General features: G+C 61.9%; 6 protein-coding genes across 6 annotated transcripts; all 6 read right to left on the bottom strand.

Moving 5' to 3' along the window:
• Window positions 1-472: 472 nt before the first annotated feature.
• LMJF_12_0640 (conserved hypothetical protein) lies at window positions 473-2,104 on the bottom strand (the record flags this gene model as incomplete). The annotated part of the gene is made up of 1 exon (XM_001681617.1): window positions 473-2,104. One exon carries the CDS (start codon window positions 2,102-2,104, stop codon window positions 473-475), a length of 1,632 nt encoding a protein of 543 aa, XP_001681669.1.
• A 2,560-nt stretch (window positions 2,105-4,664) lies between these two features.
• Window positions 4,665-6,158, bottom strand: ALAT (alanine aminotransferase; the record flags this gene model as incomplete). The annotated part of the gene is made up of 1 exon (XM_001681616.1): window positions 4,665-6,158. One exon carries the CDS (start codon window positions 6,156-6,158, stop codon window positions 4,665-4,667), a length of 1,494 nt encoding a protein of 497 aa, XP_001681668.1.
• A 1,284-nt stretch (window positions 6,159-7,442) lies between these two features.
• Window positions 7,443-11,393, bottom strand: LMJF_12_0620 (conserved hypothetical protein; the record flags this gene model as incomplete). Its single annotated transcript, XM_001681615.1, has 1 exon — window positions 7,443-11,393. One exon carries the CDS (start codon window positions 11,391-11,393, stop codon window positions 7,443-7,445), a length of 3,951 nt encoding a protein of 1,316 aa, XP_001681667.1.
• A 1,540-nt stretch (window positions 11,394-12,933) lies between these two features.
• Window positions 12,934-16,011, bottom strand: LMJF_12_0610 (conserved hypothetical protein; the record flags this gene model as incomplete). Its single annotated transcript, XM_001681614.1, has 1 exon — window positions 12,934-16,011. One exon carries the CDS (start codon window positions 16,009-16,011, stop codon window positions 12,934-12,936), a length of 3,078 nt encoding a protein of 1,025 aa, XP_001681666.1.
• Window positions 16,012-17,528: 1,517 nt separating this feature from the next.
• LMJF_12_0600 (conserved hypothetical protein) lies at window positions 17,529-19,088 on the bottom strand (the record flags this gene model as incomplete). Its single annotated transcript, XM_001681613.1, has 1 exon — window positions 17,529-19,088. The coding sequence occupies one exon, from the start codon at window positions 19,086-19,088 to the stop codon at window positions 17,529-17,531; it is 1,560 nt and encodes a 519-aa protein (XP_001681665.1).
• Window positions 19,089-20,827: 1,739 nt separating this feature from the next.
• LMJF_12_0590 (conserved hypothetical protein) lies at window positions 20,828-26,404 on the bottom strand (the record flags this gene model as incomplete). The annotated part of the gene is made up of 1 exon (XM_001681612.1): window positions 20,828-26,404. The coding sequence occupies one exon, from the start codon at window positions 26,402-26,404 to the stop codon at window positions 20,828-20,830; it is 5,577 nt and encodes a 1,858-aa protein (XP_001681664.1).
• Window positions 26,405-26,746: the final 342 nt, after the last annotated feature.

The raw sequence follows: 26,746 nt of genomic DNA, 5'->3' as shown, positions 1-26,746 counted from the left end.
TATGTTCGATGAACAACTGGAGAACGCGAGGGGGGACGGGAAACGGCGTAAATGTTTGTTGGCTGTTTCGTTAGGGTGGTCGCCAACGCACTTTTTAAGACCCCACACCACCCACGCCACCATCGTCACCAGGAACATCACCGCCACTTTGGGCTCTTCTCTACCTCTCGACTCCTTACTCCGTCTCTGTTTCTACGCTGTTGCAAGCCGCACACGCACACACGCGCACCAGCGCGCATCCCTTTTTCGGTCCTCGCCACACGATACCCTCGACTCACTAACGACACACGCTTGCGCATCTCATAAAGAATGGCAGCAAGCAAGGCTGGCAGATCCCTTTCTCAACTCCTCTATGTGTCTCTCGCAGCTTGACAGCGCCACAGCTCATGCGGCCGTGTGCGTATCACGCGGAGGCACACAGACGCGTGTAGATGCGTGGCGCGTAGGCATATCCACCCTCCCCCTTGCATCATCACACCTGGCGCCATACAGTCGAGTTCAGATAGTTGAACCCACGGCGCCAGTTCAGCGCGTCGGGGTTGCGTTCAAACTGCACCCACTTCTTACGGCACACCTCCCGCGAGTACTTGAGCGGTGACTTGAGAGAGAAGCGCACCCACTCCTCGAAGACGTGGTCTTCGTTGCTGAAGTTGTGAAGGGCAAGGCCGACGCGCACCCACACGTCGTAGCTCTCCGCAGCTCGAGGCGGCAAGGTGCGCAGCTTCGCCGTGACCGCCTTGAAGCGGCGCCACTTTGCGGCCTCCGTGAGGAAGGGCGGCACGACGTTGCCGTAGGCATCGTACTCCACGGCCCGCGTTGCCTGCGGGCCCATGATCTGGCGTGGCCGAATCAGCTTGAAGCGGTGTTTTGTTGTCGCGTCCAGCACGGCGGCGCGACGCAGCTGCTCTGCACTCTCGGCGGGGGCGTCCCTCTCGTGCGCCAAGAGACTCACGGCACGCTTCCGGGCGGCCTTGATCACCTTGGGGTCCGCGTCCAGGTGCCTCGTCACAAAAGTGAGCTCCAGCACTTCGGGGTCTGTCATGGTGCGGAGCACCGACTCGGTCTCCGACAGCCGCTGCTGTAAAGCCGGGTCGGAGGCGGTCACGAGCGGCACAAGACGCTTGCGCGCCGCCGCCGCGCCGCTGTCGGTCTGCTGATGGTAGTTGTGATCCTGTGCAGAGGGCATCTTGGCGCTGAAGGCGCAGCGCAGCATGCCGTTCGTCCGGTAGCAGTTGTGGTCAACAACGTCACGACCAACTGTTTGATTCACCTCGTCCGCGATGAGCTTCACGGCGCGGTAGTCCTGGAACGCCACCACCTTGGGGGTGGCAGCACTGCCGCCGCGCGAGGACGCCGAGCCCTTGCCGCCGACATCCACGGCACTGACCATGTCACTCAGGTCGTCGTACGGATCTTCGTCGTGTTCCTCGTCTATGCCATCCTCGCCAAACGTGCGGTCGGCTGGCGCTGCTGCTGCTGCTGCCTTGGCCTTCCTCTGTCTAGCGGGCCTGCGTTTTGCTCTGCCGCTCGTGCTCGCCTCGGCGCTGTTGGCGAGTGGGCGGTGTTTCATGTGTGTGAAGCTCCGAGCATGAATATGGTACGACACCTTATCCCTGCTTGGTACGGCGTTCGTCAAGACAAGAAAGAAGGGGTCAGTGAAGCCCACGCCGGGCAGCCGCACCTCCAGGTAGTTGAGCACCTCCAGCAGCGTCTTCTCCGCCCCGGCGGTGGACTCGCCAGGGAGGTCGATGTCGGCGTAGAAGTCGCAGGGCACGTTCTCGCGTCCACAGATGGTGTGGAAGTGCCTTAAGTGATCGGGGAAGAGCAGCAACCGCTGAGCAACGATCAGGGGATAGCTGCACTGCACGAGCGGGCTTTGCAAGCCGAGATCGTTGTTGAAGAGTGTCAGGCCGGGGATCGGCGTACCGCGCAAGTACGGCCTCGAGATGCGCTTGGACAGCGTCGTCTGCGCTGCCTCGGTGAACGCATCGAGCTGCGCCTGCATGTCGACAACGCTCTCCCAGTGCCCTTGATAGAAACGCTCACCGGCACGGAAGTGCAAGAAGGAGAAGGCGGTAGACTTCTTCTCCTGCCGTGCGAGCATCAAGTCAGCCGCTGTCGCCACCTCCCTCAGCTGGTCGACACGGTAGCTACGGGTCACATTGGCGTGTAGGCCGCGGAAGGGGTTCGTCAAGAGTTGCTGCTGTTTTGCTGCCGGTGTCGCCGAAGGCGATAGAGTAAGCGCCCCGCCAAGGTCATCCCCGTCATCACCGTTGCCTCCACCAGATGTCGGCTCCTCGGCACGCGTGGGAGGCGCCACGAGACCGTTCTTCACCCTCGACCGAGATTTGCTCGGGACTGGGATGGCGGTGGCGGTGCCGCCGCCGGCACTCACTTCATGCTTCTTCAGAAGTCGCTCTACAGGGCTCACAGCATCACTGACGGCACCTTGAGAACCGCCGCCACCATGGTTGGCTAGTAGCTGCGCTGGTGTGCGGCGTTGGCGTCGGCGAGACCCCGCCGCACCCCCGTATCCGTCCTCCGTCGAACGGAGCAGCTCCCCGTCGTCCTCGAGCGTATTCGGCGGCGCCGCAGCAGCCACACCGCGGCCCCCTCCTCTGTCACTTGAACGCAGGCTCGCAGAGGCCAAAAAAAGAGGAGAGTTGTGCAGCGCACTGCCTAGGCAGCGCTGAAGAAGATGGCTATAGGGACGCATGATGGTAGAGCGTGCGTGTGCGTGCGACTCTTTCTTCTCTATAACGGAACACGGCTCTATGGACCAGAAAGACGCAGCAAACGAAGGTCGGGCACAAGAACCGCAACAACGGCGATTCGCACACGCCTTTGGTGCACGGGTCACACCAGGAAGGGGGACTCGCTCTCACTCTCGCTCGCTCTCTTCGACCGTTGTAGGTATGTGTGGTAGGCGTGCGTGCACGAGTGCTTCCTGTATGCGTGTGCTTGCGGATGCGCACGTATCAGGAGTGGCTTGAGAGGAGGTGTACAGAGAAAGAGAAGAAAACGACAGAGAAATCGATCAGGTACGTGTTGCAGCGTTGCGGAGAGATGTGGATCGCCAACGATGGGGAGGATCAGCGGCAACCGAAGCAAGAGCAAAGGACCGAGGGGCTTGTACGTGTTCCCGTGAGTGCAACAGCCCAAGAGAATACTTATCTATGTAGAAGAAAGTGTGAAGCTTGCTCTCTCTCTATTTCGAGCACACGCGCTGACACATGAACAGGGAAAATGGGGGGAAGGCCAACAGTGGACAGAGACGCCCCTGCGTACAAGGATCTATAACGTTCCGGTGAAGAGCGAAGCCACGAAAACAGGAAAAAAAGAGATGACTGACGTGAAGGCGAAAACCATCGGTGAATGTAGGAGAAGAAGGGGCGCAAGGGAAGCTCACGTGTAAGGATGATTGGGATAAGAGGGCGGAGTCTCGTTCTCTCTATATATATATATAGAGAGAGAGAGACGTGCGTTTATACGTGCGAGCGTAGGTGCGCCCCTCTTCGTTTTCGTTTGTGTGTGCGAGTACGGATGTGTGTATGTGTGTGTGTGTGTGTGTGTGTGTGTGTGTGTGTGTGTGTGTGTGTGTGTGTGTGGAAGCTCTCGTCGACGGGAGGCGGCAGCCGCAGCAGACAGCACTGGAGACGGAAGGGATATGAAAGCGAGACACGCTACGCGAAGTGTGGCGGGGGAGAGAGGAAGAATGCGTGCAGAGCTCCTGCGCAGGTGCAGAAGTGTCCGCGTCTGAGCTGCGGGGTCTAACCAGCTGCTGAGCATGCGTCATGTCGAAAGGATCGTGTGCCAACGCAAACGCGCAACAGCGAAGCGTACGTCGCCGCCGCAGAGAGAGAATGTGTGCATATCGAAAGGAAGCGAACGGAGGAGAGCGCCACGAGAAGAAGCGGGGAGAGGGGGCAGCAAGAAGTCGTGGCATGTTCTACACACTATGTGTGAGAAAGAGAATCTAACCATATCGTACCTACGTGAGCAACGGCGCACGGACATGTACGCACGCAAGATGGGAGATAGAAAAGGAGTGAGACATCCCCGCGCACCTCAGCCCATCATCGCGTCGCATTCCGCCTTGCAGCGAACATCTCTCTGCCGCCACTCCTCCCAACCTTTGGTCCTGTGGGTGTCCGTGGTGTCTTCTCTTTCACGGTTGCTTGCACGCCATTGCGTACGCACACCAACTTCATTCGCTGGGCATATATCTTCTTCCGACATGTGGACGGAAGCAGGCGAACCCTAAAAATGTGCTTTATAGCCAACCTATCGAATGGATGTAGATCAAAAAACGGTCAACACACATACACACATACATACATACATACATATATATATATGTATGCATACATATATATATACATATATACATACACGCACACGCACACACACGCAGAGTAAAACGGAAAGGCAGGGTATAGACGAGGAGGAAAAGAGCAAGCACAGATGGCGGTGAGAAGAGGAGATGGCCAACGAGAAGAAGCAAAGCATGCGCACACAACTGGCGATGCCAAGACACAGGAGAACAGCACAGGCACACGCACGCATCGAAGAGCTCACCGTGGTCCTTTCACCAAGATCATACAGAAGAACAGCCTCACCCGCTTGTATCGACAACACGCATGCACGCGCGCACAATCAGCTCCTTAAGCGTACTGCTCGTAGATCCGGTCCTGGAACTCGCGGATCGCACGCACCATCCGATCAATCTGTTCAAGAGGCGGGAGAATCGTGATCCGAAAGTGCAGCGTCCCGGGTTCCTGCCCGAACCCAGACCCGGGCACAACAACGATCCCGCTCGACTCCAGCAGCTCCAGCGCCCACCGCGCGTCCAGCGCAAGCTGCCGACCCTCCTTCGCGTTCAGCTCCTCGTTCCGCTGGGCGTACCGCTCAGGCAACACAATTCTCGGGAACGCGTACATTGCGCCCTCCACCGGTTGGCACGAGAGCCCGCGCACAGCCCCAAGCTCGCGCGCCAGCAGCTCAGCGCGCTCCTTCATGCCCGTAAAGATCTCGTCGTACTCGCGCCGGTGCAGCGCGTAGCTCGCTTCGCCCTCGCGCGGCGGCGAGCACATCAGCGCAGTCATCAACTGCCCGTTCACGTTTGCACACAGGTTGATCGAGCACAGCTTCACAACCTGCTGGCGCAGCGCAGCAGGCAGGTTCGTCATGCAGAAATACCCGCCGCGCCGCCCGCATTCACCAATCACCCCTTTCGATGTCGAGTGCAGTGACACAAGCATCGTCTCCGAGCAGTACGGCTCAGGCATCCCAAGCACAACCTCGCGGAAGCTCAAAAACCGGCGTCGCGTGTCGTACACGTTCTCCTGGTACACCTCGTCTGCAAGCAGCAGCATGCCGCGCTCGTGGCAGAACCGCACGACGTCCTCCATCACGCAGCGCTCCAGTACGTTCCCCGTCGGGTTCCCGGGGTTGATGCACACAAACAAGCGCGGCGTCGCGCCGCTCTCGGTCACGCACCGCTCGTACGCGGCAACAAGGTCCGACAACTTCATTACCCACCCCTCAGACTCGTGCAGGCCGTAGGGCACCTTCACCCCGCCAAGTAAAGCAATCTGCGCAGAGTATAGCGGATACTGCGGAACCGGGATCATCACAGCATCGCTCGCGCCGCCCACAAGGAGCTGCAGGAACAGCTTCGCACCCATGCTCGCGCCGTCTGTCAGACAGATATCGTTCACCGTCGCAGCCGGGCTCACGCCATGGTCGAGCTCGTTGATGTGCGCCGCAACGGCAGCGCGGGCAAACCGGAAGCCGAAAGACTCTGTGTACGCGCCGGTGCCCGTCCCGATCTCCGAAAGGTACCTGCGCGCGCGTGCAACGGCGTCCTCTGGCAGCCGCGCAACGATTTCCGCATCCTCCAGCAGGAACGGCGCATCGACGAGCACCATCACTTGTCGGTAGAACGTTAGCGGCATCTGCCCCACTGACTGCGGGTTGCCGATGTTGCAGTACACGAGGCTTTCGAACGAGTAGGTGCCGTGGCCTGTAGCCAAGTCCGCCTTGATCTCATCCGCGCGCGCCGGGATCAGCCCCCGCACGGCGTATTCCGCCTCCATGACGCGAGGGCTTACGTAGCATTGCCTTGGTGAAAAGCAACGAGCAGCGTGGCGCAGCATGTTGTTAGTATTTAGGGATCAGTTGTACGTGTTTTTTTTTCTGTACGTGTCGTGGTGGTGGAGTGGTGGTGGTCTGTCGGAAAGACGGAGGCGTGCGTTTTGTGTTGGCGTTTAGGCTTCCCGTTTGCGCAGTGGTCGTGTAACGTGCGTGGGCCTCTGTTCTTCCGACACCAGTCCTGTCACGTTGCGCGCGTGGCCTCTGTCCGGTTAGTTATGCTATCCTCAGCTATCGAGTATGAGTTTGTATTCTGGGCGGGGTGGAGTGCAGGCTATGGCGTCGCTGCAGAACGACGGTGAGAAGGAGGCAAAGAAGGCGAAATGCGGGACACGGATGGATGGGGGGGGGGGAGGAGCGCACGGCCTACACACCCACCACAAAAGACGAAACAACAAAGACAACGAAAAAGACGATGAGCGGCGAGGGTAAAGCATCGGAGGTGCTTCTTCTCGGGTTTCTTCGGGGGGGAGGGGGGGGGGGTGCGTTCGTGTTGCAGCAGTCGTGCCGTGCACGGGGCCATGTCTCACGCCTGTGTTCCGTTCGACGAAAAGGGTACGTCGTCAGGCCGAGAATGCGCATGGGAGCAAGAGAAAAGATAATGAGCCGCCTCGATGTAGTGGTGCGAGAGAGCGTACCCTCGCAGGCACACGTGCACCAATCCCCCACCCCACCCCACCCCTCCTCTCCGACCATTTTCCTTGCCTCTCCGTCATCGTGACTGCACCTGCATACCCACTGCCCACACTCTTCGCAGCTGATACGCGAGGGACAAAGGCCGCCAGAATCACTACCCCACCTACCCCTCGCACCTTTAAGGGCGCTGTTCCAGCGACGAGGTCCTGCTATCGTTGTCCTTGTTGTATTGCTGATTGTGCTTGCCCGTTTACCGCTGCTGGCTTGTGTCGCTCACATGCCTGTGTTTGCTTGCTGCCGGCGGTGCGTCGGCATGGCCTCTCGTCCCCCTATACACATACATACACATACACACACCGCAGCAGCTCCACTGTCGTGTGGCATTGCATTGTCATCATGGTAGACTGCATGCCTTCCTCCCGGAGAAAGGACAACGACACGGCCATATCTGTGTATGTGTGTGTGCGTGTACGTTTGGGTGTGGGCCGAGCTGCGGAGGAGAAGTCATGCGCACCCAAGAGAGGGGGAAAGGGGCGAGCGCTACAGAGAACCGCCAGATCGCAGCAGAGGACAACAGAGCACTTCTGCTCTTGATGGCACGGAAGAAGCGGTCCTCTCGAACCACCGCATCGTTCGGAACACTCACCTGCTCATCAGAATGGCGTTGCAAATCGCCGCTCGAGTTGCGACAGCGACGAAATCTCCGACACAGATGGCGCAGACCTTGCGCTTGCCGTGGTCGTCGCCACCGCCCGCACTGCGAGTGCGGGCTCTGATGACCAGGCAGCTTGCCTCTCCGCTCTCGGCTGTGGTCCCTGAACAACCGCGGCCGCCGCCGCCGTCGGGTCGACCATGTCTTGCTTTACCGCTGATCGGTCTCTCTGTTTTACATCTGTGAGCTGAGTCGTGGCAACCGTGGTAGAGTAAGAGAGCTGCCGAGGGTCTAGCTCGACATCGGTGCCGGCATCGCTGCCCTTCGCATAGCGCGCCGAGGCTGCCGGATGGCTCTGTGCAACAGTGTTTTTCCCAAATCCCGCGGAATTGGTATTGGACAAAGATGCGCTGACCGTCAACGCAGATCTGGCGGCATCAGCGGGTGCTTCGCCAGCCGCGACCACGCCCACAGACGACCGTGCTACACCCTGACTATCATCGGGTTCGCGCTGGCCCTGCTGCTGCAGGGAGAGAGACGTGGGCACGATGATGCTGGCGCTGCTCCGCAAGGCCTCGCTGAAGGAGGGGTCTGCCGCTGTCGTTTGCCATGGTAGCGAGGATGGGACATCGGCGCTGTGCGCCGTTGGGGACATCACTGCGTGCGGCGGGTGGCTCAGCGATTGCAGGAGCTGCTGCTGTCGGCCGGCAAGCTGTTCAAGAGTCTGAAAGATGCCGCCCTCTCGGCGACGGGTCTGAACGGTTTCTCCTGCTGCTGATACTGCTGCAGCCGTCTTGTGCGGAGTTGCGGCTGTCGAACTACCGTTCCAAGTCACAGCGGCAGCGCCGCCAGCGTCGCTGTGCTCTCTCTCAGAGTCGTGCTGGCCTGCGTCGCCTTGGCTGCTGCCGCCGGGACCAATCATGTGAGTCGCCCCGCCGCTGTTCGTGAAGCCACCTGTATACGCTGGCTGTGGCGCCAGTCGCACAAACGGTACTGCGATGGACGAGCGGAGGAGAGACGCAGAGCCGAAATCGTCCTCATCCCCTTCTCCTGCACTGTTGACGCCATCTCCGTGGTACCCACAAGCTGCAGGAATTGCGGAGCCGCCGTCTGGCCGCTCCCGTAATGCACGGTGCGACCCACGCTGGGGTGCCCCGCCGCGACCGTGATGAGCGAGTACTTGCTGCACGGTGTCGCGAAGGTACTGCTGAAGCGCCGAATCTCCGCCGTGAAGCACGTTGCGGTGGCGGTTGGTGTTCGACACCCCGCGCTGCATCGCAGGTGCGTTGTTGGAGGCCGCCGACGAGGGGTGTAACAGCGGCGCGATGAGCTCCGCCGCGCAGACGCCTGGTACAGATGCGCCGTGGTCATAGGAGGGGCTGTCCCCGAGTGAGAAAGACGGCTGCGCATCGCGCGCACCACCAGCCCCTCTCACCCCATCGCTCGAGGCTAGGCTTCCGCGGTAAGTAGAGGGGGTGAGGTGCGTGTTGAAGGTGCCGACTTGTGCCGTGGATGCAGTCACCAGCTGTGCTGATGTTTCCTGCCGCTGATGGCTTCCAGGTACGGCAGCGCCGGCATCTGTGCCCCTGATCAACACCCTCGCTGGAAACCTTTGCGCACGCGATGGGCCCACGACATCATCAAAGAAAACCTCGCCTGCCTGCCTTGACAGGGGCGTCGCCGACTGCGGCCTTCGTGTGCGTGAATATCCACGTGCGGGCTCTGCAGCGTATGCGGCTCCACTGGCATGACCTCCGGTCACCGCCGCCTGCGGATGGTGCTGCTGCTCTTCCTCTTCAGGGATGTTGTAGATGTGGCCCACTTGCTGGCAGGAGAGAAGAGGCGTGGAAGGCGGTTGTGATCTTGCCACGCTGGTGGCGGTGCGCAGAGGGTTCGCCCCTCCTGCGGTGGCTTGGGCTGGGACAAAGGAGAGCGCTCGCAGAAGCGATGGAAATGGCGACGCGCCGGCACCACCGCTACGGAGCGCGGCTGTGGTAGAGCTTGCTGCAGCAGCGTAGCCAGCCGACCCCTGACCCGGCCAGGGAGAGCTACTACCAGCGGCCCGCGGCGTTCCAGGATGTAGTGGCGGAGCCGCGGTCAGTGGAGACGCGGCGCGGAACAAGAGCGGTGGCTGAAGTAGATGGCTGGCTTCAGTAGATGATCCCGCGTGCCCCTCACCATCAGATGGACCTGTATCTCGTGGAACAGTGCGTTCGATGGCCTCCACGTGCTGCCCAGCTGCTGCCTTCGTTGGCGTAGCTGATGGGCGCTGAGGACTGCCGGAAGCGATTGCTGGGTCACGCTGCGCACGCATTCCCCGGGCGGCACCCCTGAAGGGTGAGGGCACAACCCCCTCCACCTCGCTGGAGGACGGGATCGACTCGCCGCCCTCCGGTACAGCATAAGCGGTGTCCCCAGCGCCAGTGGGTGCGGAATCGCTCCGTTGCTGCGCTTCGCGAGGCGACGGGGAGTTGGCAGTGCCCTGCGCCTCCGCCGCCCACTCGAGCTGCAGCGCCGGAGACCAGCCCTCCGCCTCCTCTCCCTCCTTCACCCGACGTCGGCCACCTCGCACGGACACCCGCGGCACCCCAAGAAGGGACGCCAACGTGTGGTGCGCTGCCTGCCGCATCTCCCGCGTCCATGTGGCTTGTTCCATGGCGCACCGCAGTAGCTCCGCCTCCCTCTCCTTTTCGCGCAGGCGCGTCTGCAGAACCGTCACGCTCCCCTCCGCGCGCGACAGCTGCTGGGCTTGCGCCGTCTGAGCCTGCTGCAGCCGCTCACGCGCCTCTTGCTCACTAGCGCACGTAGCCCGCAGCGTATCTGCATCGCGCTGGCTGCGGCGAGCGGCAGCTTCGTGCTCAAGCGCACGCGCCTGTGCCTCCTCCAGCTCCCTCCGGAGGGCGCGGAGCTGTTGGCGGAGGTCGTCCTCGAGTTTTGCAGCGCGCGTTGCAAAGTCTTTAGCCTGCTCGCTGTGGGACTGCTGAAGGGCCTCCTGCTGTCGCATGGCCTCTTGCGTCGCCTTGCGGGCGGCGGCCAGATCGTCTTGGAGAGCCTGAGCACGGCGCTGCTCCTGCGCGACCTGGCCGCGGTATAGCAGCTCCAAGTCCTGGGCACGCTGCGCGTAGCGCTGCACATCTTGGCGCGCCGCCTCCTCTTGATCATCCAGCCGCGAGCGGAGCATAGTTACCATTCTTTCCAGCTCTACGCGGAGCTGCTCCTTCTTGGTCACCACCGTCTCGAGCTCCGAGAGGCGCCACCGCATGGACTCGCGCTCCTCGTGCGCGGCGGTGTGACCGGCGCCGAGTTGGTCCAGCTCCTGCTGAACCAGCCGTGCCTCCCGCCGTGTTGCGGCCGCCTTCGCCTGGAGTTGCTCCTCCTTTTCTTGCAGGGCAGAGCGAAGCTGCTGCGCGTGTGTGTCGGCCTGTTCTCGCAGCGCCTCTCGATGCTTCGACTCCGCGCGGTGCACCTCGGCTTGCAGTTGAATTAGCTGCCGGCGCAAGTCGTTGCTGTCGGCCATGGAGGCGTCACGCTGGGCCTGCATGGCGTCTCTCTCACTGACGAGTGCGTCGAGCTGCTCGCGGAGATGCTTGGAGTTGTTAGCCCACTCCACCTCGAACTGCTCAATGCGCTCCTGTTGGCGCGCGTGACTTGACCGCAATAGCCGGTGCTCATCGCTTTGCATATCCTTCTGCGCGCGGAGGCTGCTCAGCTGCAGCCGCAATCCATCCGCCTCGCGCGTTGTCTCCTCGTAGTCGTCATGCAGGCGCTGAAACAAGGTGTGCAGCTCACTGAGCTCCGCAGCGGCGGCGTCGCGCTCCTGCACCAGAGCACGAATGCGGTGGCGCTGTTGTTCGACCAGCAGAGGAAGCGGCACCGAGTGAGCGATGGCGTCATCCGCGGCAGTACACGGAAAGTGGCGTCCAGAAGCCTCTTCGGTGGCTGCCGGCACCATCGATGGCGATTGGCGTTGCAGCTCAAGAACGGTGGCGCCCACTCGGCTTTCTCGGACATGTGTGCTTAAGCCACACTGCCTGCTACCTGGAAAAACTGTGGGCTGCGAGGACGCAGATGAGGAAGAAGCTACGGACGCGGACCGTGACAACGTGGTCGACGACGGCGCCGCCGCCATCGCGGACGCTGTCAACAGACTTGCCGGGGTATCCGGTCGGCTGTTAAGCGCACCTGCGCCAGTAGTCGTAGGGATATGTGCTGGAGACAACACGGAGGCGGATGATGAGAGAGAGGAAGACGGTACCGCGCGCTGGCAACCCGACTTGCTGCTGTCAGCAGGGATCCTGGTGGGGGCGGCCGTGGCGGCGCTAGTGCCAGCACCGAGCGTTGCGCGCTGCGCACTAAAGGGCGGGGCACCGGCCTGATCTACCAGTGGCGGTGGCGTCTGCAATGCAGCAGGCATACGGATGTCTATGGCAGACCGCAACCCCGCCCCCGTGTTGCGGGTGCACGTGCACGCAGCGTCTACTTCACGGAGTTCACCGAGAGAACTGACACTCTGATGTTGTATCCCACCGTTCCTCCCTGCGTATGCCTCAAGGCGACCAGGCGCCCACACACACGCACGCACGCACACGCCGCCTCTCCTGCTCCCCGACAGGGGTTGGGGGGCGGTTATCTATGAATGCACGCGCACAGCAACAACAACAGCACAGCACACAGAAGGAAAAGAAGTGCGCTTCTGAATATATATATATATCACCAGCGCACCGGGTTGAACGTGGACGTACTTCTATGAATGTGCAGGGAGAGAGGGGTGCCCGTTAGCGGAGGGTTTGGGGCAGCCTTTTGTGTGTGTGTGTGTGTGTGTGTGTGTGTGTGTGTGTGTTTACTTCCCATTGCTGAGAGGCGCGCTAGCCTACAGGAGTCTCCCCCACGGCTGACGACACGACAAAGAACGGCAGAAAGAAGAAGGGACGCAAGAGAGGGACTGTATGTGTGTATGTGTATGTGTGCGCGTGTGTGCTTCAAAGCAAGAGAGAGAGAGAGATGCTGGTCCGTCACAAGGATACAAAAGCCGAGTGGGGCAGAAGGGGGGGGGAGGGGGCGGTCAACCGTCCCACCGGGTGGAGGTAGCTGGGCACCCCATCGACCTCCTTTCGCCTCGCCGTGTTGGCTGGTCGGTGTGTTCTCCAACGCCGCTCGCCCACAAAGCCGCTTTCATGCGAGCAAGGGGCGGAGGAGGGGGAAGAGCAACGACTGCCGCACCTGCGGCGGCCGTGAAGCGTCACACGCATCTATCAGCGCACGTGCACCACTTTCGTGCAGAGCGCTCTCTAAGAGCATGCGTCATCCGCAACGGTGGTATCGGTCTGCCTGCCATGCGCGTGGGGAGAGGAGCCGGTGGCCAATTAGAGAACCCAGCCCTGCAGGCTGTCAACAAGGATGGACCTCGAGTGCGCCGACCGCCACCGGAGCCTCCCTCACCGGAGCCGCACTCACTTGCTCGATCGACCCTCAAGTCGCAGCTCCTGCCGCGACTACTGGTAGCGGCCCAGCAGCTGCGACACAAACGGGTTCCTGTGCTGCTGATGCCGCTGCTGCTGCTGCTGCTGCTGCTGCTGCGATGACGAAGATGACGGCTGTGTCGCCACAGAGGCGGAGGCCGATGCTGCCACGGGGATGGTCGAGCCGCTTGCGCCCGCTCCGATTTGAAGAAGATGCATCGCCTGCGCTCTCAGCATGCCAATCTCTTGGTGGCGACTGCGGACAAACGCCACCGGCGGCACATCACCGGCACTCGGCGCCGTGCTCGCCGCAACAGCAGCGAGCGCCGCCGAAGCCGACGCAGAGACGGAGGCGTTGGCGGCTGCGCCGCTGCGCGGCTGACGCGTCCGTCGTCTATGAGGTGCATCCTCTGCAGCTCTCTGCGGCGCGGTGTTCTCTGCACCGCCCTGCTCGCTCTCGCCAGCCGCAGCCGACGTTGCTGGCGTCTGGGCTGCCTCCTCGTTGCCGGCACCGTTGTGGCCGGATGGCATCACAAGCTCCGCCATGGTGCTGAGATGCTCTTCAGCTTTGTTGAGGTGCTGCAGTGCCGCAGCAGCGCGCGCGTGGTGCAGGGCGGTCCGGCCCGCCGCCACCGCACCCGATGCTGGCGACGACATCAGCGACACATTATTCGCGCCAGGCGAGAAGAGTACCGTGTCGTAGCTCGAGGAGCGAGCAAACCCCTCAACTGAGCTCCGCGCTCGCTGCACGTAATGTTGAACGATAAAGGGGAGTGCGAGAAGAAGGTCCTCCGTGGACGCCGCGGGGCTTTGTGCGAGCTTCTCCAGGTACACACAGGCACGTGTGTAGCTCGAGTTGGCGATGTGGTGCGTAGCGATCCGCCGCACGTACGCCGGGTAGCTCGGCGAGGAGCTCGAGTCGTACGTCTCTGCGCGTTCTAGGCAGGCAATGCTCTCGGCAATGCGACCATCGTGCTCCAAGCAGTTGGCCACCGCCACCCACATCCCCGGATCCGCCGGGCGCAGGGACGTGGTGTGCCAGTAGTAGTAAAGAGCATGGTGGTACGCCTCCAGCAACTCGTAGATCTGTCCCAAGTTGTACCAACCGCGGTAATCGCGCTCGTTGAGCTCGACAGCCGTCCTGTAAGCCTCCACGGCGGCTGTCGTGTTCTTCACCTCCACGTAGGCGTGCCCAAGCAGCAGCCACGCCTCCGCGCACTGCGGGTCGATCGCGGTCGCGCGATGGAAGTGCAACGCAGCCCGGTCATGCTGACCGAGCAGCACGTAATAGTTCCCCACAGCAAAGTTCGTCTCAGCCCGGAACGCGTCCGCCTGGTAGACCGACTGTGCGAGGCTGCTGAGGCCCAAACGATCGCGCTTCGTGTAGAGCACGTTCGAATAGTCGTACAGGATGGCGAGGTAGTGCGGGTCGAGGGCGCGAATACGCTGGTAGAGCGCCTCTGCCCGGTCGAGACGGTTGCGTTGGTGGTAGTAGAAGTGTGCGAGCTGGCTGAGGCAGAACGGCGTGTCAGGGAACAGCAGAGAGAAGCACTCCCACGCGTTGGACAGCGCGGCAGCGGGGATGGGCGGCGTTGCGCCGGCGTTGGTTCGTGGCGGCGGCAGCAGCGGCGACGTGCGCGTGCCGGCTTTGGCGGCGGTGGCGGTGGTGGTAGCGGCGTGTCCTTCGGGTGGCGCAGAGCAAGGCGGCGACGGCTCGAACCCGTCGCTTGGAGCCGAGGCGGCAGCAGCGGCGATGCGCAGTCGCGCCGATGACACCGGCGTTACCCCTAGCAGCCCCCGCACCTCGGCAGCGAAGATGTCCACCATGAAAAACGGCTCTAGCCCATCAAGGGCGGCGTCCAGCTCGGCCAGCTGGGTCTCACGACTCACGAGGCACGCGAGGTCTTCCCAGGCGCACCGCAGTAGTGGGTTGACACTCACCGCCGCCAGCAGAAACGTCGCACTTTCCTGGCGCATGCGAAGTTCCCGCAGCACTACACCCATGAGCCACGACAGGTACGGATCTATATGCAACAAGTCCGACGTAGGTGCCGCTTCCGATTCGCCGCCTTGCACTGCCGCTGCTTTCGCGGCTGGAGAGCCGGCTGGAGAGACGTTCGAGAAGACGGACGAGGCAGCAGTGCAAGGGGAGGCTGTATCGTGCGTGCAGCTGGCCGGCTTTGTTGCCGCGGGCCGAGAGGCAGAGGCGCCTGCGGTCATCACAGCAGCTGTGCCGGTTGTCGTTGCCGCTGAGACGGCGCGGCTCGCCAGCCACACCGCGCTAGATGTCGTCCACGGACGCTTCGCGCTCGACGTGTGGTGAGCGCCTGGAAGAGCTCCTCCCACGGCGACGTGCAGCGCTGCCCCGTCGTCGCCACCGTCTCCATGCTGCGGCTCAGGGTCGCTGTTATTAGAGCTCGGCAAGTTTAGCATGTTCACTGGGTTGCGCATCGCTTCGAGGAGGTAAGCACGCAGCACTCGTGCGTGCGGGTGCAACGCTCGCTGCTGGCCACCGCGGCCCATGCTGCTACTTTCTGCGCCGCCGCCCTGGGAGGCATTGTTACTCAGCTGCTTCGCCTTCACACCATCCATGAAGAGGGCGTAGAGGCTGAGGAACTGGAGAAGAGGGGGCAGCGTCGTCGTTCGGAACCCACGGACCACCTCTGGCAGAGGCAAGGAGAGGCCCCCTTCATTGTCAGGCACCTCACCCGCCGGCATGGGCCATGTCCTCTGCGTTGTCGAAGGCAAGGGGACGCCGCAGCTGCTGCCAACAGCCGTGTTTCGCATCACCTCACGCAGAATCAGATGATGACAGCGCTGATACTCGCCCTTGATGAAGTACCCCAGCGCGACTCGGTGCAGGCGTTGCCAGCCGGCGGAGGGGGTGGAACGCACACCTCCTGCTATGGCGTGATCGCCGAATACACCGCTATCCAAATGTATAGCACGGTGAAGAGGGCTGAAAAGAGAGTTGCCACCGTGGCCACCGTATGAGCACGCCTGCAGCGGGGTCGCGAGAAGCGACGGCAGTGCGTGCAGGCTCATCTCACTCAGCCACGTCGCCGCATTTGTGAGGCCACGCCGCTCGCACTGCAGAGCAACACCATCCATCGCTTCGCCAACGGTGATGCTCACGGATGAGGGAGCCTCGGTGGGCACTGATGTGGTATCGCCGACGGTGGCGGCCGTAGCGGGAGAGAACTGCTGAAATGCACCAACGCCGCCGCTCGTAGCGCTGCAAAGCCTGCCATACCCTGGTGAGCCCTCGACGCCGGGCAACGCCGATTGGGATGACCATTCCATCTTCGGTTTGCGCGCGTGTACCCTAGGTAGGTGGATGTGCTCTATGATGAAGGAAGTGTGTGCGTGCGTGTGTGTGTGTGTCGGTGTCGGTGTGTGTCACGATGGTCCCGCCTGCCCTCCCTCCCCGTCCCGCCTTGAAGTCAGTAGCGAAGCGCAGCAGCCAAAGAAGGTATGAAGCGCAGCGTAAAAAAAAAAAAGCGAGCACGGTGATAGCACGCTTCTGCATGACCTCGTCGTTTGCAGGCGCACATATATACATGTATGTGGGTGTGGGTGTGGGTGTGGGTGTGGGTGTGGGTGTATGTGGGTGGGTGTGGGTGGGTGTGGGTGGGTGTCGTCAGTAGAGAAAGATGCAGAACAAAAAGAGAGAGCGCGGTGGCGCGGTGGCGGGGGTGAAGGGATCATGACCCAACGAGAGAGGGAGGAGGGTGGCGAGAGGAAGGATCAGCCATGCGGCAGAGGTGCAATACGCGCGTGCAAAACAGTGCGCGTCTATATGTATGTATGCGTGTGTGTGTGTGTGTGTGTGTGTGTGTGTGTGTCTGCAAAGACGCAGTGTGGCGTCGGACGACGAAAGAAGGGCCTGCGCGAGGAGAACCCTTTCCCCGCTACTTCGCCTCCTGCGGTGTGCTCGCAGGTGCACCATATGCACCACACTTAACACTTCGCTTGTTTAAAGGGGGCACACGCTCTGCTGGCGCCGTCCACCAGCGCTGCCATCACCGAGAACGATACAGAGAGCGGGAAGAGGAGCCCCCAGCTCTGCATCTCCCACCGTTTTCGCGCTGCCGCCCTCATCGATTCCGGTAAATGTGGACGGGGCTTCGAACGCACGCCAATATGCCGCCACAACGACACGTGCGCCCTGGGACTTCGTCAACAGCGGGAGTGGCCACTCGCACCTGAACCTGCACGACCATCGTGCTGTCGGCCTTTGTCGTTTCCTTTGGTTCCGGCGTCGTTAAGAAACTCCCGTGACGAAACAGAGAAAAGATCGAGACACACTCAAGCGCACAACGGTTGGAGGGGCGGGGAGGGCGGGGAACAGAGGCGACAAGGACCACAGCCATGAAGACGAATGCAGGGGGGGGGGAAGATGGTACACAACAAAGCTGCCAGGGCGAGGGTGGAGACGCCCTACGCACACAGACGGAGGCGCCGATGAAATACAACACACAAAAGGAAATCATCGGCAGTGCACGCCGCTGTCACAGGCGCGCGCGCTCCTCGATCACCTGTGGGCTCACCACGCCCCTCTCCCCATCCCCCTCGCGTCCTCCACGAAGCCGCCTCGCATACAAAGCCGGCAAAGGAAAGGGACAGAATTATAACGCGCAGTTTTTCAGGGAGGCGCCAGAGGAGCAGATGCCCTGCACAAGGCCTTCGAAGTGCCTCCGCTCCATCACGCGCGCCTCCACAGCCGGGCTCGCCGCCGTCGTGTTCGTACCCGCAGTCACGGCGCTCGTCTCCGCGTCGAACGGCACTACGTTCAGCCATGTCAGCACCGTCGGCAGCACGTCGAGCTGCGTCACCGGCCGCTGGAGCGGCGCCAGCGTCACGAAGCGCTTCATGTTGTTGGTGTAGGTGGCCATAAAGAAGGCAATCGTGTTCTCGGAGGTGGAGACGGGGTTTGGAATGGCGTACGGCTTGTCGTCGCCGCCGTGATTGGAGACGCCAACGATAAGCCAGTTCTCCTTCTGGCTTCGAGCGCGGTCGCGCACGTAGCTGATCACCTGACCCACCAGCGCATCTAGCAGGTACACCTGCGCGACGTACTCCTTGGAGGAGGCGTTGTACTGGAAGTCCGGTAGGTAGGTGCTGGCTGCCCGCACCGCCAGTGCATCGAAGTGAAAGACAAAGAGGGAGTTGTCCAAGTTGTCCGCAACCGTGTTCTGCATGGCGGCCTCCTGCGTCTGGGTCGAGTAGGCGAGTCCACCAAAGATGCTGTTCAGATGGCGTGTGAACTGCGCCTCGGCCTGGCCACTGCTGCATTGCTGCGGGTCTGTCGGAGAAGTCATCTTGCGCGTGTCCATGTTGCACGAGGACGACGCGAGACAATCCAGTTGCACGCTGCCCGAGTACTCGTCGACGCTCGCCCGCAGCAGCTCCTCCCGCGATGCCGCGCACTCCATGTCGAGCACACCCGGCCGAGAGCAGCTGCCGAGGGCGATGCTGAGGGAGTTGATGGCGTGCGAGGTGCCCACAACTGACACTTTCATCCCCGCGTCCTTCACGCGCTTCGCGATACTCGGGTTCATCTTGGAAGTGTTCGCATACATTGACATGCTCTCCAAACTCCCGTTGTACACCTGGTGCTCGCGAGGCGAAACACCGGAAAACAGAGACGTCATCGCGGCCGCCGCACTCACGTAAACTTCTCCAGAGGTGTCGTTCTCCACCACCACAGCACGAGCACAGCTAGACTGGCTGCTCGTCGCACACTCTGCCCACACACCCTTCTGCGAGGAGAGCATGTGCGCGATGTTCGGCATATGCACACCAGACTCCATGAGAGCGTGAAAGACAGTGCCAGAGAACCCCTCCAGCACGATCATCGCCACACGTGGGGAAGCCTCGACCTCCGACCCGGTGCCGCTTGTGTAGACGATGGCCACAAAGATGGCAATCATCATGGCAAGCGTCAGAAACGGAACGAAAATGCGAGAGCAGCAGCCGCCGCCCTTGAGACCGCTAATCTCGTGCTCCTCATCCAGGGTCGCAATGATTTCTTTCACGGAGCGCAGGTGCTGCTGTTGCCCATTCGCACCACTGAAAGAGGCACCCGCAGCATGCAGGGCTGGGGACTCGATGCGAGTGGTGGTATAGCGGCCACCCCCGTGCGCCGCCTTCGACGCGCCGCTCTCCACGTACGACTCGCCGAACATGTCCACGATAGCGCTCCCGTTCGCGTTGTTTTATGATTTCCTTTTAGGTTCCGTTAGCCCCTACTGAAATCTACGGAGCTCCGAGCTTGGGAAAAGATGCGGTCTTGTGCCTCGCAACGAAAAAGAGCTGATCCTCTGCCGAGTGGGAGCACCTGCGCAGAGGCGGGTGTCTGTGTGGGTGGGTGGGTATGGGGGTAGGGGGCAGCGAGTGTGAAGGTGCGGTAGCTGTGCACACAAAAGCAGGAAGGCACGCAAGCAGCCCCGACGGCGGCAAGACTCCTGGCGCACAACAACACTTACGTTCAGTGCCCTGCAGTTTGCGGGAGGGTGTCGTCTACTACTTTCGCCTGTGTGCGTGTTTCGATGCGTTGCCGGGTACCGCGTCCACGAGCAAAGTACCTTGAAAAGGGGAGAGAAGAGGAAGGGGGATGAGCGAAGCGGGTGTCTCGACGAGAGGACTAACAATGGGCAAGGTAGAGGAAAGGAAAGGAGGTAGAGAGTGAGATGCGCGCGAGCGTGTGAGTGGACGCAAACACACACACACACACACACACACACACACAAACACACAAACACACACACACACGAGAGAGAGAGCCTAGCGTGCAAGCATCCGCAGATGTGCACACGGACACACGCGGACCTGCCATAACGCGCTCGAAGGAGTCCGCCATGGGCTGTTTGGCGAGGGGGGAAGTACGGAAAAGAGAAGAGAGGTGGTCGCGTGCGTGTGTGTTTGTGTTTGTGATGCACTCCTGCAACGCATATGAAGATCGCCCTCGCCCACCCCCTCCACTCTCCTCAAGCCCTTTCGTTCTCTCCAGCAGCCCACAACCTTCACATCCACACGGCGCTTCACTCGCCTCTGCCATCTTTCAGTTTCGGCCAGCCTGAACACTTGAAGTCGATAAGGGAACTGGTAGATAACGCAGTCATGAGGGATGAGAACACGTTAGATTGTGCGCGCGAGGTAGCGGTACAAAGTAGGACCACACATACACACACGCACCACGTGTGCCCGCCGCCGGCTTCAGCACATCAGAATACACACACGTATACATATATATATATATGTATATACCTGCACTTAGACGCACACGCGCCCCTACCACACACACCAGCCTACGTATACATGCCCACATATCCCCGTGCGCAGATCGACGCATCAGGAAGGCACCAACAACGCTCGCATCATGGCAATCGCCACGTAGTATATCTCTCAGGGGGGAGAGGAGGGAGGCGCAGGCCCCTCACATCAGTAGGTGGTGAGGGCCAGGAAATGTAAATTCCACTCACACCGACACGTTGACCATCATGTGGATGATGCGAGTGTGTGCACTGTCGCAGGTCTCTCCAACGAAACGCCATTCACGACATGAACGCCTACATCTGCGGCGGCAGTCCGCTCTTCCTTCATCACGTCGAAGGCGCTTCACGCTGTCATCACCAGAGGTGGCTCTGAACTCGCAGGGATAGGGTGGACTTGCTTACACTCTCCTCGCAGAGCGAGTGGAGATACTGGACCTTGTGATAGCATACTATGATCCCCTACCCACCCACCCACCCCCGCGTCATCAGGCTCTCCGTTCACAGAACTCACACAGAAAACGAATTCGTGAAGAGCCGCAGTATAGACTCACCGTTGATTGTGTTCGTTGCAGTGGCGCCACTCCCTCTTCTATCATCGGTGAGCTTCAGCGCGCGCTCTGCCACCCTGCTCTCTTCTCTGCTGCCCATACTCACAACTTCTTGGCCATCTCCCGCCCGTGCACCACCTCCAGCAAGTAGCGCTCTACATCCTCCACCTGTGTGATCAGCGCGCGTAGGCCGAACAGGAACGCCTCTAGGCTGTGAATGTCGCTGTTCGTCAGCACGTACTCGTTCTTACCGCCCTCGCTACCGTCCGCCCCATCGGACTGCAGCAGCCGCAGCAGCACCGGGTGGAAACTTTGCGTGCCGTGAAAGCTGCGGAGCATGTCGGCAACGTCGCTTGTGGTGTTATTGTTGAGGCCGACACTGCGCAGACACGCGTCCTCCGTACACGCGGCCCCACTAGCTGCAGCCGGCGGCGCCGCGCCAGGGAATGCGGACGTTGAAGCAGCAGGTGCGCCGCCACCCGACGACGATGCCGCGGCGACGGCTGATGCGGTGAGCGTGGGCCCAGCGCGCACGCTGTCTTCTGGGTTGGCTGCGGGGCTGCCGAGGCCGCTGCCGCCGAGGAGCGTTCGGTTCATCACCGGCAGATTGCTCGAGAAGGTAATGTAGGACGTGTTGCCGAGCAGCGCTGGTGGTGGCGGCGCCTGCTGCTGCTGGTGGGCCGCGAGTCCCTCCACATAGGAGCGCAACGCCGCCGGGATGGCGGGTCCGACCCCGTTAAAGCTCCCATTGTTGTCCAAGTTGCTCGGGAAAGTATTCGTCCCGCTGCTGGCGGCGTGCTCGTCGGCCGCCGCATCGACCCCAGCAGCCGCAGCGGTCGGAATGGGCAGGGTGGCAGCCAGTTGTGAGGAGGCCGTGCGGTAAGCCACTCTGCCTGTCCTGTTATCGGGATGGGGGCTCCGGTCGCTCAACAGCGTCCCAAGAGCTTCGCGGGCCCCCTCCCAGTCACCCTCGCCGTCCTCTGTGCCAGCATTGCCGCCGCTGTTGGTTGCCGCAGCCCCTCCCGGCGTGCCGTCGAGCATGAATTCCGGCGAGCTCTCCGCTGCCGTACTGCGCTCGTCGTACACCCCCTGCTCACCCGGCACTGTCGCAGAGCGCGCCGCGATCGGGTGCGGGGCACGGTCGCTGCGCGGCGTGGCGCCTGCAGTTACCGGCGCCGGCGTCGGTGCGGCATCGCGCGCGGGTGCCGCCGTGTGGGTAGCGCTGCACTCGCTCGCGCCATCGTCGTGGCAGGCACTGTCGTCAGCACCGAGGGGGCGGTCAGCGTGCTGCGAGGCTCCCATCAAACCAAGATGCGACTGCAGAGTCGAACGTGCCCCTCTGCCAAGCGCAAAGACGTCGCCGCCCACCACTCGAGCGCCGCCTGCCGTGGCCGCCATCAGCGCCCTGCTGGGGCTCAGCAGGGCGCCATGGCTTGGTGCCGCTTGATCTGCCGCTTCACCGCCAGCGTTGCTGCCGTGAGGCCCTGAGCCGCTGACGCCCTGCGCGTTGGCCGCAGCACCAACCACACTCAGCTGCGTGGCCGCTAGTGAAGCGCTCGTGGGAACAACAGTGTAGCTCTGCAGAACCGACGGCCGAGGAGCAAGCGTCTTTGCCTTCGAGGTGGCGGGAGCAGCACTCATCAGCGGCATGCTCGCTAGCGACTCCAAAGTGGGCAACCCGGAGAGCTGGCGCTGCTGCTGCCGCTCATCAGCGCCCAGTGACGCGACAGAAACGCAGCTGTGCCCAAGAGAAGGCGGCGCAGACACCGCACCCTCAAGAGGTCCTTCGATCGTCAGCGGCCGGTCCAAGCCAAGCGGAAACACCGGCAGCGTCACAGCAGACGCCTCCGTGCCCGGCACCTCAATGACGACGGCGCCGTCCACGTTCGCGACAGAGGAGCGCAGGTTCAAAAAGCTCGGCCGGCGAGACGAGTGCACCGTCGAATGGTGTGCCGAGAGGGTGGCGGACACCGAGCTGTTGCTCCGCTTCGCCTTCGGCTCCTCGTGCACCGGCTCCTGCACCACGATCCCGGCATTGCGCAGCAGCGCAGGATCGAGCATGCTCGCTCTGCGGTCGAAGAAGGTGCCATTCAGGTTGAACATGCTGTGGCTTGCAAAGCTCGCACCGGCATCCACGTTGCCCAGCGCCGCAGACGGCCCGCCGGTCTCTTGGTCCGCTGCCATGGCGGTGGTGCTTGCGAAGAACGATGCATTCAGCGTGCTGGCTGTGTGCTGCGCAAACATATACTCCCGCAAACGTTGGCGCTCCGCCGGGCTCAGCTTGTACGCGATGCGGCCGCCTCCGTTATCGTTCTTCTTTCGCTCAGAGTTCGCTGACTTCGACAGCTTGCTGCGGCGGCGGCGAGCGTGGAGGTCGGCGTGACTCTTCGGGCCCGTGGTACTGTCGAGGAAGCTCTTGTTCTCCTGCGCTCCGGCGTCTACTACCAGACCAGAAGGAGTGAAGACCGGCACACACGTCCCCGCTGTTGCCGGCGCCGTCGCCTGCCCCGCCGATCCTGTCTGCTTCGCCGCGGTGTCAGCCATGTCTTCGTCGTCATCGAAGCCGCCCCCGTTGTCGTCGTCATCGCTGTCCCGCAGCTCGTGCTGAATTGTCTCGATGTACACGGCGACGATGCGGTCGTAGCACTGCATCATCCCAAGCCGCAGACGCGTCAGCTCCGACGTCGGCACAAAGGTCACTTTGGACATCAGCAGCAGATACACCTCCATCGCCGCGTACAGAAGCAGGCTCAGCTGGCGCGTGTACGGCGAGATCCGGTGCAACACCACCCAGTGCACAGAGATGCTGGTCGCAGCGGCGGCGGCACCGCCACTCGCCTCGCCGTTCGCGCTTCGGGAGTCGGCGGCCTCCTCCCCAATGGTGCTCGACATGAAGGTGGCGTATGCGTGGCGCATCATCAGCAGCGTCACGACCAGCTTGCGCTGCGTGGACACAAGCATGCGCCACGCCATCTCCGGAAACTCAGCGGAGTCCATCGTCGGCTCGAACTGAGCTCCTGTCAAGTTCTGCAGCTGCTGGCCCACCTTCTTCTGCATCTCTTCTAGCAGCGCCATCGCATCGGAGCTGACAGCTTTAGCGCTGTGCGGGAGGTCGAGATTGCGCAGCAGCCGATCCGTGACCTCGCGGCTCATGCGCATACATCCGTCGAACCCCGTCTTCACCTTCGTCTGGCATCGCACCGGCCACACCAGGGACGTGACGATGAAGTAGATGATAACTGCAAAGCAGTTCTGTTCAATGCGCACAATGGCACCATCTCTGTTTGTGTACTGCAGCACCACTGAAATAACACCGTTCGACATACCGTTCCCGATAGCACCGCAGGTGGGCGAGGCCTGCACGTAGGATCCGATGAATGTCAGCACAAGCGTGCACATGTACAGCACAGGACGGCTTCCGTTGGCGAGCTGCACACCGAAGAGTCCTGTAAGACACCCGAGCACCGTTCCCAGCAGCCGCCCCTGCCCGTACTGAAAGCTGTCGCCCCCAGTAGAACGGTAGAGGAACGCGATCGTGTCCACGCCGAGGATGGGGTTCGTGGAAGAGCTCTTCAACGCATACGTTTGGATGTACGCTGCCAGTGCCATGGACAGGCTCAGCTTGATGCCTTCCTTCAACCTGCGCGTGATGGAGTGGCGGAGCGTGATGGCGCTGTGCAGCTCCACAAACGCAGACCATAAGCTCTGCAAGTCGCGCAGAGGAAACATGAGGAAGTAGCGCAGATTGTTCTGGCTGCGCGCAGCGTCCTGGAAGCCGCTGATCGACTCCATCAGCTCCTCCACACTGAAGAGAAAGAACCCGAGAAGGATGTCGCTGTTGTCCGTGCGGTAGTCCTCGTTGCTCAGGATCACCTCGTCGCGCACCCTCGACACAGCGTCCTCGTAGCGCGCCTTCGCACAGCGGAACGCCTCCATGTCGGCTACAGACACGAGGTCGTCGAGGTTCACAACGCGAAGCAGCATCGCGTCCATCGCAGCAGCAGCAACGCTCAGCTCACCGTGGATACGCTCGCCAAACGCGCGGCACATCGGCGTCTCAATCAGCGTCGGGTTCGCAGCGATCTGCTCAATCACAAGCGTCATCGACTGCACAATGTTGAAAACGTTCTTCAGGAACGCCATGCGAGTCTTCAGCCGCGTGGTGTACACACCGGAATGTGGCTCGTACCCCATCTCGGACAGTCCTTTCTCGGCCTTCGCCATGCTAGCCTCGATGGTCTGGTGCAGCTGCCGCAGCCGCGCAACGTGGAGTTGTCGCTCCAGCAAGCTGCTCTCAACCCAGAAGCTGCAGCACGCCCCGTGCACAGAGAGACTGATGGCGTCGCCCATCACGGTCAAGTACCGCCGCGCGCTCTCACTGGACCACCGGATGTACGGAAAGACCAGCGCGCCGACGGCGAAGCCTTGTCCGATGAACAGCGTCAGGTAGAAGTCGCCAATGTACTTGTACCCCGTCGTCTCCGGGTGCGCGACGTACTGCATGAGCAAGCTCGCGAAGCAGTACGCGATCATTACCCTCATCTGCTGTGCCGCAAAGGCACCGATGGTGAGGGAGAAGAAGAGGATCAGGATGGTCAGCCACTTCGGGCCTGGCTGGATCGCGACAACAATGCACAGGAAGGCGAGCGAAATAATAAAGGCTTTCAGCACAGTGAAGGTTTCGCACAGCCCGGCACCCAGCGTCGGCTTCGACGTCCAGTAGGCAAGGAACACCACGGAGGTCGGCAAGGGAAAGATTTGGCTCGTGGTCGGCTCCAGACAGACAATCAGCGTTGGCAGGATCGCGATGGCCGACCCGCGCATCGCCCAGTCCACCTTCTCCCAGACGCGGGGCGAGGCGAGCAGTTCAAAGATGGTACCCATGAAGCCGTCGCCCTGCGGCAGGAAGACGCGCTGGTCCCATGAGTAGGCGCGCAGGGCGTTCATGTTGCGCATGCGCAAGACGGCGAGCGAGGCCCACGTGCTCGCCTTCACGTTCTTCGGCTGCATCATGAACTCGGAGGTGCAGAAGATGGGCAGTGGTCCCTCGCCCTCGCTGCCACCGCCGCTGCTGCCCTCGCCCTTCCTGGCGCCTGCACCGCCGCCTGACGTACCCTTGCCGCCCTGCTGCTGGCCGTCCTGGCTGCCGTTGCTCTCAACTGCGTCTCTGCGTGCCTGAGGTGGCGATGGCGCCTGCCCACCAAAGACGTGCAGAATATCCTCGCTTTTAGTGGCTGCTGCCGTGGCCACAGAGTGGTCGCCCTTGCCCTCCGCAGACCTCGGCGGCCACAAGTCCGCCCCAGCATGCGTCAGGTGCTCCCGCATCTCTGTCGCTCCGGCGGACTCGTCGCTCGGCCCCTTCGCCGCGCCGTTAGACCGGTGGCGCTGTGGATGGCAAAAGCGGGACTTGAGGAACGACTGCTCCTGCCCCCACTCCTGCAGCGGGTCGGACGTGCCGGCAGCCATCATGCGGCGCTGGCCCTCCGGATTCGACGGCATCTCGGCCGCCGCAGCAGCGGCCTCAGGAGTCACAGACGGCGTGGAGGCGGCCGCTACGCGGTGCACATACGGCTTTGGTGGCTTTGGAGAAACCTGCCCCGGCGGCTGCTCCTGATATGCATACAAGGTCTTCTCATCCTTTGTGCTCACTGGGTCTTTCAGGGCAGAGGCGTTGCTCATGTTACGCGGAAAGTCGGGGACAGAGAATGCTGATGGTGTCCCTACCCCAGGTGACCCTAGCGATTCACGCGAGCAGCCCGAGGCAGAGTGCACGTGCACGCGCGCGTGTACATGGCGCCGCCCGCCGTGTAGAGTGCTGGTCGGCCCGCCAGCTCTGCTGCCCCGCGTGGGATTCGTGGAGGCAGCTGATGTCGCCTCCTCCTCCATCACGGCAGGCAAAAGGCAAATCAGCACTTCGCTTCGCGTGCGTGTGACACCGCGTACGTTGTTCGACGTCCGCCAAAACCACCACCTCAACCACCACACACGACTGCACCTTGCACACGAGTGCACAGTGCACGA

Source organism: Leishmania major, chromosome 12 (assembly GCF_000002725.2).
Source record: "Leishmania major strain Friedlin complete genome, chromosome 12".
NCBI lineage: Eukaryota > Euglenozoa > Kinetoplastea > Trypanosomatida > Trypanosomatidae > Leishmania > Leishmania major.
Note: the sequence above shows the minus strand (reverse complement) of the source record. Positions and strands in the feature narration are given on the sequence as shown.